Below are 12,347 nucleotides of genomic sequence, written 5' to 3' on the forward strand. Positions count from 1 at the left end.
TGGTGACCTTACAAGAAGTGATCCCACTGCTATCACAGGGAGATTACACGACAACATTGGACATGAAAGATGCATACTTTCATATTTTAATGTTGCCAGCGCACAGAAAATACCTGCGGTTCATGATGGAGGGCAAACACTACCAGTTCAGAGTGCTACCCTTCGGCATAGCATCAGCACCAAGGGTATTCACGAAGGTGCTGGCAGTGGCAGCGGCCCACCTGCGCAGGTTGTCCATCCCAGTTTACCCTTACCTCGACGACTGGCTCATAACAGGGGATTCTTACGAAACATGCTTCTCCAATACCCAAAAGACTGTAGACCTTTTGTTCCAGTTGGGCTTCTCCATCAACGAAAAGAAGTCCAGCCTAGACCCCAGCCAAATCAAACAATTCGTAGGGGCTCTAATTCAAACAAAGGACGGCCTCGTCTTCCCCTCCAAAGAGAGGGTCCAAAACATGCTGTTTCAGATCCCTCAATATGTGACCGGTCGAGAGGTGACGGTACGCAAAGCAATGCGCTTGCTAGGCATGATGGCGTCGTGTATTTATTTGGTACCTCACGCGCGCCTGCGCATGCGCCCAATGCAAGAGTGGCTCAACAGCCAGTGGTGTCAGGCCAGCGGACTATGGGAAGATCTAGTGGTGGTCTCGCAGGCCTTAGTTCTCTCGCTACGGTGGTGGACAAAGGAAAACCTGGAAAAAGGGAAACCCTTTGCCACACCCGTGGCGGAAGCCACTCTAACCACAGACGCATCCCTCACAGGATGGGGGGGCTCACCTATCCCATCAGACTGCTCACGGAGTGTGGACTCCGAACGTAGCATCCAAACACATCAATCTTCTGGAGCTACTAGCAGTGTTCAAGGCGCTAAAAGCCTTCCAGGAACACCTACAAGGCAGAACAGTGATGGTCCTTACAGACAGCACAACAGCCATGTATTACATCAACAAGCAGGGGGAAACCCACTCTCCAGGACTGTCCAAACTGGCCCAAAATATATGGAAGTGGGCTCTCAAACAAAATATGTTCCTACTGTCACAACATGTACCAGGGGAACTCAATCTGCTGGCAGACAAACTCAGCAGAGATTTCCCCCTGCCCGAAGAGTACGAATGGCGACTGCACGAAGACATCGTCTTCGACGTCTTCACGCAATGGGGATTCCCAGAAATAGACCTGTTCGCAACCCTGGAGAACTCACAATGCCAAAGTTACGCCTCCAGGTACCCCCAGAACCAATCCAAGGGGAACGGTCTGTCGATTCAATGGTCAGGGAAATTTGTTTACGCTTTTCCCCCGACTCCCCTTCTCAACAAGGTGGTGCACAAGATGCACCAGGAACAAGTGACCATGATACTGGTGGCCCCAATGTGGGCCCGACAGCCATGGTTCGCTCACTTGATGGAGATGTGTCTATCTCCCCCAGTGAAACTCCCTTGCCCGTACAACATGCTGTCACAAGACAAGGGCAGGACTCTGCATCCATGCCCCCAGAACATGAACTTAGCAGCCTGGCTCCTGAGATCATAGAATTTGGACATCTACAGCTCCCGCAAAGATGCATGGACATCCTCAGGGAAGCCAGAAAACCTAACACTCGCCACTGCTATTCTAGCAAGTGGAAGAGATTTGTCATCTGGTGCAGAGGAAAGAGCATCAACCCGATTGACTGCTCTCCCACACATATTGTTCTATACCTGACCCATTTATTGGATTCAGGTCTAGTGTTCAATTCCATTAAAGTCCACCTAGCGGCACTTTCTGCATACACCACTTCCCAACTCAGTGTCGTGGTGGAAGATCCCTGTTATAAAGGCCTTCATGGAGGGAGTAAAGAGAATACACCCCCGATAGCTGACCCAGCTCCTGGGTGGGACCTTAACGTGGTACTTACCAGACTCATGGGCTCACCATTTGAACCCATGCACAAAGCATCTCTTAAAGACCTCACTCTTAAGACTGCTTTTCTAATAGCTATCACCTCCATCAGGAGAGTAAGTGAACTACAGGCTCTTTCTGTTCTAGACCCCTTTGTTACAGTTCACAGAGATAAGGTGGTTCTACGCACTCACCCAAGGTTTGCTCCGAAATTCATCTCAAAATTCCACGTAAACCAGTCTATAGAACTACCAGCGTTCTTTCAAAATCCTTCCAACTTGGGAGAAAGGACTCTGCACACACTAGATGTCCGCAGAGCGGTCATGTTCTACATGGAAAGAACCAGACCACTGTGGAAGACTAATCAGTTCTTCGTCTCGGTGGCAGCAGGAAGAGAAGGGGATGCAGTTTCAAAGTCCACTATTTCTAGATGGATTGTTCAATGCATCACTCTCTGCTATACTCTTGCTAAGAGAGAACTGCCCTTTAGGCCAAGAGCACATTCTACTCGAGGCACGGGGGCGTCCATAGCATTCATTGCAAATGTTCCCCTTGAGTCCATCTGCAAAGCAGCTACCTGGAGTTCTGTGCACACCTTTACAAAACACTACTGTCTAGATGCACACTCTAGATCTGACTCCCAGGTGGGACAGGCAGTATTAAGACATCTTTTCTCTACTGTTCCTTCTCATAACCCACCGCCAACTCCGGGTACTGCTCGCTAGTCTATGCACAGCATGTGATTCTAAGCAGATTAACAAACATCAGAAGACAATGCATTACTTACCGTAAAAGCATTTCTGATGGTTGTATCTGCTTAGATTCACATGCGCCCACCCTTCCTCCCCGCTCGGATGGAAGGAACATAGACTTCCTTTATATATCTCTCTCTTTTCTGTACTCACTCAAGTCTAGAAGGCTCCCTCAGGGCAGAAAAATACAAACAGAGGGACCTCGACGCGTGAGGGATTGTGGGTACAACGCACGTCACTATAGGGATAGTGTTTCAGACACGCCTTGTCGACGTCCCTTTTCGACTACGAAAAACAAAATGCAATACTCCGCAGTGACCACTGGATGTCGGACCTATGCACAGCATGTGAATCTAAGCAGATACAACCATCAGAAATGCTTTTACGGTAAGTAATGCATTGTCATCTTTTGTAACATCAATTTGGAACAACCGACTCTCTGTCAAGCTCACCTGATGCAGGTCTGGCTTCGAGTGCTGATGCTTCTTCTATGGTGAAGCGCAGGACTCTGAAGATGGACTCACTGGCTCGCAGGAATATTCCCCTTAGGGTCTGTAATGATGAGTTCTCCATCCTGCTTCTGATGCAGGGGCGCTTTGAAACCCAGTTACTTCACTGGATTGAGGTTTGATGGGAGTTCAAATAAGCTTCACTATTCAGGTAAGGCGCTGTAAGAGTTCTGTAGCATGTTCAAAAGTTCAAGCTTAATGATAATGTTCATTGTCTTATTGCAGCAAGCGCTAACGCTTATGTCTTTTTCCCCTTAGGGGCCGGGGTTCGGAATGCCGGAGATAGGGCGCCGACCCGAAGTGAAACGTGCAGTTCCAGTAATTGACAGGTAAGTTGTGGATGAGCGTTCGGGTAATGTCTTTGCATTCGCTCATTCAATGTCTTTGTCTTTTTTCCCCATAGGGGCAGGGGTCCGGAATGCCAGGAAGCGGCAGGACCCGAAATGAAATGGGAATGACCCAACAGGTAAGTCTTAGAAGGAAACTGAGCTTTTCCTATTCCCTTCCTTCTCTCACCTTGTGTTCTTGTCTTTTTCACTCTAGGCTCTGGGAAGTGGCTGCGGATCCGGACGTTCGCTGCTGAAGATGGAGGTGCCCAGGAAAGGTGAGTGAAATGCAGCGCTGCAGCGATCGAAGCGAAATGCTTTTAAAATGTCTTCCCTTTCAGGATCGTCGGTGTGAAGTCTCCCTGATGCAGCTTTAGCAGGTAAGGTCTTCTTTCTCTCCCCAATTCTCTCTTAGCAGGTGACCCAGGATGCTGACAGGCGTGGCTGAAGTCCAGCTGCGAGGAGCAGAACAACGCGAAGCATGAGTTGCTGATCGGGCGTGGTTTAAATAGCTTTGGAAGAAGTTCCAGGTAGCCTTCCACCGATCAGGTATGTATCCTTCCCCGACCACACCCAGGGGAAAGTAGTTCCACAGGTAAAGTAGTTCCATTCAGGCCTCAAGAGGGCCTGGATGTAGCAGCATGGTCTGCATCAGGTAAGTGCACCTTAAAACACTTGAACACATGTCTAGCTTTATGAGCCTGGTGCCTAAGGCGCCAGGACAGGGGTCCAACATGAGCTTGGCGCCCAAGGCGCCAGGACTGTGTCCAACGGGCCCCAGCTTGGGCCCGCTGGCACTTCACTGGGGGAAATGATGCCTGCCTCTGGGGTTGCTGGGTCGGACCTGGCTCCTTGGAGGTAGGCATCATGACACTCTCCTGGAACAGTTTAAATAAGGTCCTACGGTTCAGTGTCAAGCTATCTTTAGTCTCATGTATCCTTTGCAATTTAAACGTTCTTGACGTCATTTTCCTTTGCCTGGGCAGAGGGGAGTGATTTGGTCGAGTGTCTCTACCGGCCAGCCGATCTGAAGATCCCCTCGGACTATGGACCCTTGATCTGAAGTGGGATTAAAATTTATCCACAGACGGATTCCTGTCCTTTTTTCTATCTTGCTGAACCCAAGGGTTTTTCCCCCCGTGGGGGGGAGGAGGGGGGGCTGGGGCTGGATCTGGATCATCGCTGTGGATCTCGGGGGTGACCTTCCCCTTGATTTCTCCCCTGTTGCCCCTTACCCCACCACTGGCCCAGCGTCCTGCTTACTCTTCTATGAGGCGGGGTCGCTTTTTCCACAGCCCGCGGCAATGTCGAGGGAGAGTCAAGGAGCAGGGCCTTTTGATTTCGGTTCATCCACTTCTCTATTATCACGGCTTTCTGGTTTTTTTCTTTTTTGGTGGAGAGCTAGCGGAATTTCTGATTCCGATTCCTCGACCATGTAAATACTCATGTTCATTAAGTCCATTGAGCTACGCGCGACCTCTCTGGACTCGATGGAGCCTGCCGCGGCTTGTCCGAGGGTTTTAATTTAAACACTTGACGGTTTTGCATTGGAGGAGTATCTTTTTCTTGGTTACTTGACCCTCTGATCTCGGGCTTATCTTTTTGCGCGGGCTGTTGCGAGGGATTATGTTTCCAGACCTTCTTACTTTTACGAACCGGTTTACTTTGACCTATGTGTTGAAATATTTCGAAAGTAGAAGGAATTTTCACTGTGGAAAAGTCTATTGCTTTCGCAGCTGGTTGAATAGCTGCGTTTTCTGGGAGGGCAAAGGCCACCGATCCATTTTTCTTTGCTGGATTACTACTCGAACCGTTCTGGGATTGTCCCCCTTTTGTACATCGCTCCATCTGAACTGCCCCTTCACCGGAGGGGGGGACCGATCTAGGGGCCGATCGATGAACTCCACCTCCCGGGAAAGCTCTGAACCTTGGTCCTGCGCAGAGTCTTCCCTCCGACGAGGCCATGCGATCGTTTGTGTCCCCTGGGCACATACGTCCTAGTTACCAAGCCCGGGTGGGGGGATGCTGTTCGGACCACTGATAGTCCACTGCTCCCAGTGCTATTGCCCCCCCCCCGTGTCGGCGCCCCTATACTGTTGAAAAGCAGTGATGAACCCCTCTAAATTTAATTTGGTGTGCATATGAGCAATCGGAGTGGTTTGATCTTTTAGAGTGTGATTAATTGCTTCATATAATTTCCCAAACGGGGCCAGTGCAATAGTAATTGTGGATAGAATGGTCATTGGGTCCACTTTTTTTGAGGGGGTTTCAGTCGCTGGTCTAGATGGAATTTCGCTTGAAGGTCTAAGGGGCAGTGGAGAGCCCGGATTTTGGGAATGCCCCGGACTTATGTCATAAGGAGGACCCCCCATATACATAGATCCAAGCTGGCCGCTAGAGGTCGGGGAGGGCTGGGAACGGCCACTTTTGGTGGCACGAGGGGGCTGATCTCCAAAGCCGGGGACAGGGATATCACCTCCCCTGGGGCCCCAGGCGGCCCCTTTCCCCCTGCTTGCATATCCATATAGGGTGAGAGACCTGGTATCTGGGTGGCACTCCCCTGGACCCCCTTCCCCGGCTGAACTGTCTCGGCATTCCGCTGAGGTGTAGTAGGCCTACTGCTCTGCGGACCACTGGTTCCACCACCCTGGGAAGGCTCTGTAACACACCTACCCATCAGAGCCTCGGATCCCGTCTTTATTTTAAGGCCCCGACTCCCCTGGGGGTCGGCAGTGGTGACTTATAGGCAGTTTTTTCTGACAACAGTGGCATCTTGAGAGGAAAGTTCAAGATAGATAGGTGCGTGGCTGTATCTTCGACTATGGCCAATAGCTTCGCGTCTGATACATCCTGACAACCTTCCCCTTCCATTCGTATTTTTTTTCCAAAAAACTCAGTGTTGACATAGATTTCACACTATGGGGGATTGCTTATTTTTTTGCAGCCCACCTGCCCTCTTTTGTATGGGGCTTTGGCCCTCACCGTCCTACGAGAAGACATCTTTTGACTGCCTCCCGAGGTTTTCGGCAAGCTGCCAAGGATCTGATTACCGTTTACTGGCAAAACGACAGTCATGTGGGGCAGTGGGGGGAGCGCTTGGAGAAGATTGTAGGGATTTCATCGGCGCCGGAGCTTCGCCCTGGACTTGTCGGCTGAGAGGGAGTAGCAGTAATCTGGCCACCACCTTCTTCCAAAGCGAGCCCCGCACTCTCCAACACCCTATGTTCCTCCCCTCCCTCTTCACCAGCATGTTCCGACAACTGAGGAGAGGGTTAGGGGACATCTAATCCAGGAGGTGTCCTTAAATCCTCCACTCCCTCTGTATTATGTATCATAATCACTACCTGCTCCCCCAGAGGTAAGAGCGAAATGGGGTCTGTCTGGGGTGCTTTCCAGTCCCCGAAACTCGTAGTTCGGTTCGAAGAAGAGCCAAGATTGCTGAACAGCTTCGGGCTCCCCCCCCCCTCCAAAACCCGTGAGGGGGTCATTGGCTGCTCAGACACGACCTCTTGCGCTCCCTGACTGGACGATGGGATCAGCTCCAGGGGAGGGGAGGGACCCCGCCCAGTTTCCAAACCTCGAACATTAGGGTTATTTAAGGGGGGAGTAACGGGACAAATGACCACTGGAAGAGCACCCTGAGAGAGGAAACATGAAGTCACTTACTTGGTTGGGCTCAGATGGTCGGATTATGTTTGCCTGTGTCAATTTCCCCGCAAGCTTGATGCGGGAAATGCGCTGGAGTCTCTGGGTTGCCAGCTGCTCCACGGTTTCCGGCGAAACTGCGCAATCCTTGTTACGGTTCTGCAGGCGGGCTTTGGTGCTTCTTAGCGAACGTTTATCTTGCTCCTCCAAGCCAAGGTTCCGCTTTACGGCCTCGTCCTGGGCTGCCATACGCCGCCCCGCCGGCTGCGCTGTTTACCGAAGTCGAGTTGGTTTGAAGGACGGAAATTCTGTTAGAAGATTCACAGTTGTAGAAAGTGTCGTGCAGTCACGCGGGCCCGCGGACTGCAGACTGCCCTTATCAGTCCCTTTGCGGTCCGCTTCGCGGAGGACTGAGCAGAAAAAGGGTGGAGGGCACGGGTCACGCCTCCGAGCACACGCCTCCAACAATGGAACAGGAAAAGTCACTCATGCACCAGCACAGCGTGCAGGTACTGCAGACTGCCCTTGTCAGTCCCTTCGCGGTCCGCTTTGCGGAGGACTGAGCAGAAAAAGGGTGGAGGGCTCAGGTCACGCCTCCGAGCACACGCGTCCAACAATGGAACAGGAAAAGTCACTCATGCACCAGCACAGCGTGCAGGTACTGCAGACTGCCCCTGTCAGTTCCTTCGCCAAAATACATTTAATATAGATGAGAATAACATCCCAACTGCCAAAGTAGTCAAAACACTTGGCTTTTACTTTGATGCTACTTCCAACGTAAACAAACAAGTGAATATGACCGCCTCAGCCACTGCCTATATGGGCAAGCTGATAAGAGCCTGTTGACCCATGCTGTCTACAGAAAGCGGTCTCATATAAGCCAGAGCTGTGTGTCCAAACTGGACTACTGTAATGACCTCTACTTGGGCGCTAATAAGGCTGTACTCAACAAACTTCAGATAATGCAGAACAATGTTCTTAAAGCTGCACTCAATATACAGAGAAGTAAGCATATCTCAGCAACGAGAAAACAATTTAAATGGCTCTCTATAAAAGAAAAGATTGAACTTAAAACCGTTTCTCACCTTTAAAGCGCTGAACCACATGCCCCCCTCGACCCCATACGTCACTGAAAAATTCATTGAGATCATCCACACCAATTACCAGATCTGACACTTCCTGCTTGGTGGTCCCAAGATGCAACTTAAAAAGATCCAGAGGATCTAGCTTCCCGGTCATGGCTGCCTAATTATGGAACACCCTCCCACCAGACATTCAATCCATCCAATTATTCTCCAACTTCAGGAAAAGTGTCATCCCCTGGATACTCAGCAAGAACCATTAATAGCTGTCTAGCTCCCAAAGCTACATCATAATCTAATCCTAATTGAAGAAACCTCCAGACTATACCATACCTACTCATCTGTACCTGCATATTCTAATCTGTTTACACTCCAGCGATCTATATAATTTGTTTTGCTACACATGCCCTGCCCAGTCTTCTAGCCATGTATAATACACACCTTTTGATAACTTCTCATTATTGCCTGTGTTCTTTAAATTGTATACTTGTACCTATCTGATATGTCTCTAACTTCTATGTATGTACAATCTCCACTCTTAACTGCATTTCCTTTGTATGTAATATACTAAAAGCGCCCAGATACCTCTCGGTCAGGTGCGCTTTATAAATAAAATAAACAAACACTTGACCTTTCCTTCTGTTATCTTTACCAAGAATTCACTAATTTTTGCTGCTTTCCCCACTGGTAGTGGCTTTTGGTCTAGGTGCAGTTATCTGACCACACGGTCCACCCATTACAGGTCATGCAACCATATGTTTCCCCAATGTTACTGTTCAATAGTTTGGTTCAACACTCCCTATAAAAGCAGCTTAGTGTGAGTTTAGTTTCACTTGGTACGGGCCCAATAGCCCCTTTCACAGAGTTCGGCATTCAATAATGCTACGTTTCAGTTTATATGGCTCGACAGCTCTTTTGGAGCATCCAGAGTCCGAAAGCCCTCCCAGAGCCTTACTGGGTTACTGTGCTCCACTCGGCGGCTCCCCTCCTGCCAGGGGAAAAGCAACTTCCTGGTTCCCCCGACTGCTTACTTCCAAGGATGCCGGCCTCTGGCTCTGCCTCTGCTTCTCCATGATGCCTGCTCTCCGCTTTCTCTCATGCAGGGCTTCCGTTCCTGTTTGTGCCACTCTGCAGGATACCCAGCAACATCTCAGCTTCTTCTCTCTCTGCACAGCCACATCTTGGTCTTTTCCTCGATTGGATATGCCTGTAATGCACTTTTCGTACCCCCTTTGACACTTCTGACTTACATCTTTTTTATACATGCATGACCTCTCTTCGACACAGTAACAGAGTGGTACTTAACATGGGAAACCTGCATTACTGCTAGTTGCCTCTTCTCAGTACATGAAGGAAAGTCATGGGAATTAATGGACTTGAGACTGACAATGGCCCATAAAGGCAAGGGGAGGGGGGAGGAAAGGGTAGGTCAGTATTAGGAGAGGGGGTGCATGTCTCTGCCTCGGGTACCCTCTCTCCAATCCCCAAGGACCCTCTGCCCAGGTGATACTCCCTCGCTTGGCCACGCCCATGGTTGTGACCCAAAAGCGATGGCCTTTCCCTGGCCACCTGAATAGAAGATCTCTGGGGAGTATGTGAGAGCACCTTCGGGTCTCTCACAGTACCCAGTTGGCTTCCATATTGTTACATTGGGCTACCAATGAAGTAGAAAGGACTGTGCCCCTGTTGAGGCCAAAACCTAATTACAACTACCACCTGCCTACTCTTCAATACACCTGTAGGGTGAAATAACCACAGTGGGAGCAAAAATTGGGTATTCCTGTCCTTGTAGCCATTTAGGCTATCGTTGTACAGCACCTGAAAAATGCAGTTCTGTCATAGCTAGTTTAGGAAGTGCTTAAATAACGTTGGGTACAATAGGCTTCATAATGTTTGTGGCTCCCCTGAGCCCCGTGGTCTCATGACTGTGCCACTAATTCCTGACACTCAATTGTTGGGTTTATTTGTTGTTTTTTGGCTCCCTCTTCTACATTGCGTAATAAAATGTGTGCAAACAAGTTGCATTGAAACACTAGAGGGTTAAAATGTACTGGTAAGTATTTATTTTGATATTTAAGTGATCTAGCTTGCATATTCTGTTACTGACCTTCAGAATAGAATAGTTTGTCCCCTCCACACCTCCCTACGCCCCCCCCCTTTGTTTTTGGGCCATAATCCTTTAGCTGTTTAGCTCGCTCTTACCCTGTCCTTTTCTGTTTGTTCCACTTTTGTGTTGCAATCTCCCATTATGGATCATGTGACGTACTTGGGGAGGGGGTGTGGGGGGTTTACGATGGTCATCTGTTTGGTACAGTTTGGTAGCGCAATGTTGACAAAACTTTTTTTTTTTCACTTTCATAAGAGCTGTAGAAATCTGTTTTATATTTTGTCTAAATTGATTTGATGGTGTCTGTGCTACTGATGAATGCCTATTATACTTATTGATCACGAGACCTGCTGTAACTGTTTTTAGGCATCCTGCACAGATGGGAAGCTTTTTAATCACTTGGAAACAGTTTGGCGTTTCAGCCCAGGGATTCCAGGATATCCTAGAACATGCACTTTGGATTTTTCAGTAAGTATCATACAATCCTTAAAGTGGCATAATCGGATGATACTCAAGTGTAAATGTTAAAGGTATTTGTACCGCGCACCGTCACCAAAGGAGTTGGTCCCCAGGTGCTCTGGCGGATCTGCAAATGAGAAGGTGGGATGGGTTAGTAGGTGAAGCGGAGTAGGATAGTGAGAGGAGTGGTGTTCTTTTGGCAGCTTCAACTCGGTATACACCGGGTGTTGAGCTTCAGTGCGAATATTGGATCAATGTCAGTCCTTGTGTGCTGTTGGTGTTGCTTTTGTGTTGCGGTGTTGTGAAGTGCCTGCAGGTTGTTGTGCGAGAGATGGTTGTGTGAGATTTTGAGTGAGATGTCTGCAGAAATGCTGAGTGTTTGTTAGTCGGTTGTATGAAGGTTAACAGAAGTTCAGAAATCTGTCCGAGTGTGGCACTCTCCAATCCTCCCAATTTCATCTGGGTGGGCAAAAGGCTACGCCTGGCAGGGTTTTGGTTTGTGTGGGGTGCTCCCTGTGCTGTTCTAACGCGCTTTGTAAGTGTTATGATTGCTCCTCGCCGTTCTATTCTAGCCGGCTCTGTAGGTGTTCTAATGCCGACGGATTGATAAATGTGGGTTGGGTGTCTATTCTCCTCCTTGGTGCTGGGCTTGTGTGGCGGACTCCTCTCAAACTTTATATCTAAATGCGTCTGCCGGTTTAGATATGGTACGTCCGGGGGGAGTGGGTGAGTCATTTAGGGCTTTCGTCTGGGTCTGAGTATGTGATCAGTTTCTGGAGGCCTCCTTTGTGGCGATTTCCCATGATATCTTATGGTCTAAGTGGTCGTTTCTTTGGGTTCAGTGTTTGTCCATTTGAGTGGCCGATGGGGTGGCCATTCTAGTGCATCGCCGTTGTGGTTATGCTGTGAAGAGCCATGATTTGAGGAGTTTCCTGAATGGTAGGTGGTTTGTGTTCCGTATATTCTTAGGTAGGTCATTCCAGGTTTTCGGTGCCTGGTGCGAGAAAGAGGATCCTCCAAGTTTTCTTCTGTTATAGGGTTTTGGTTCCAGGCGGATGTCGGTGCTTGATCTCAGTGTTCTTGTCCGTTGATGTAGGCGTAGTTTATCGCTTAGGATTTCTGCGCCTTGTTTGTGTATTGCTCTGTGCGTGATGCACATGGACTTGAACTTTATTTGTTGTTTTAATGGTAGCCAGTGTAGTATTTCTAGCGCAGGTGTGATGTGTTCCCTTCTTGGTACCTTGAGGAGGAGTCTGGCTGCTGCATTTTGTATGCATTGTAGTTTTTTTAGAAGTCGTTCGGGCATGCCCAGGTATAGGCTATTGGCGTAGTCTACACTGGACATGATCCGAGCAGTGATGGTAAGTGTGTTGTTGGCGAACGACAGGAACGGTAGGATCCTTTTTGCTGCTCGCAGGAGGAAGAAACATTTCTTGAGTAGAGGGTTTACTTGTGGCTCTAGAGTGAGGTTATCCATCAGGACCCCTAGATTTTTTACAGTTGATGGTTCTGGTGTGATGCCTAGCTCTCTTGGCCAGGGGATGTAGCTGATGTCTCCTCCCTTTTTTGAAACAATCATTCTCTGT

The 12,347-nt window shown here is 49.0% G+C and overlaps 1 protein-coding gene across 2 annotated transcripts in view; it reads left to right on the plus strand.

The window, feature by feature from the left end:
• The window catches only part of COQ10B (coenzyme Q10B), a 262,558-nt gene that overhangs the window by 211,227 nt on the left and 38,984 nt on the right, over nucleotides 1-12,347 (plus strand). For both annotated transcript variants that reach the window (XM_069615733.1, XM_069615734.1), the window contains one exon: nucleotides 10,669-10,770. In XM_069615733.1, the coding sequence (XP_069471834.1) occupies nucleotides 10,669-10,770 (102 nt within the window). The remainder of the gene's footprint in view (nucleotides 1-10,668; nucleotides 10,771-12,347) is intronic.

The sequence above is a fragment of the Ambystoma mexicanum genome, chromosome 9, assembly GCF_040938575.1.
Source record: "Ambystoma mexicanum isolate Mex_15411 chromosome 9, UKY_AmexF1_1, whole genome shotgun sequence".
NCBI lineage: Eukaryota > Metazoa > Chordata > Amphibia > Caudata > Ambystomatidae > Ambystoma > Ambystoma mexicanum.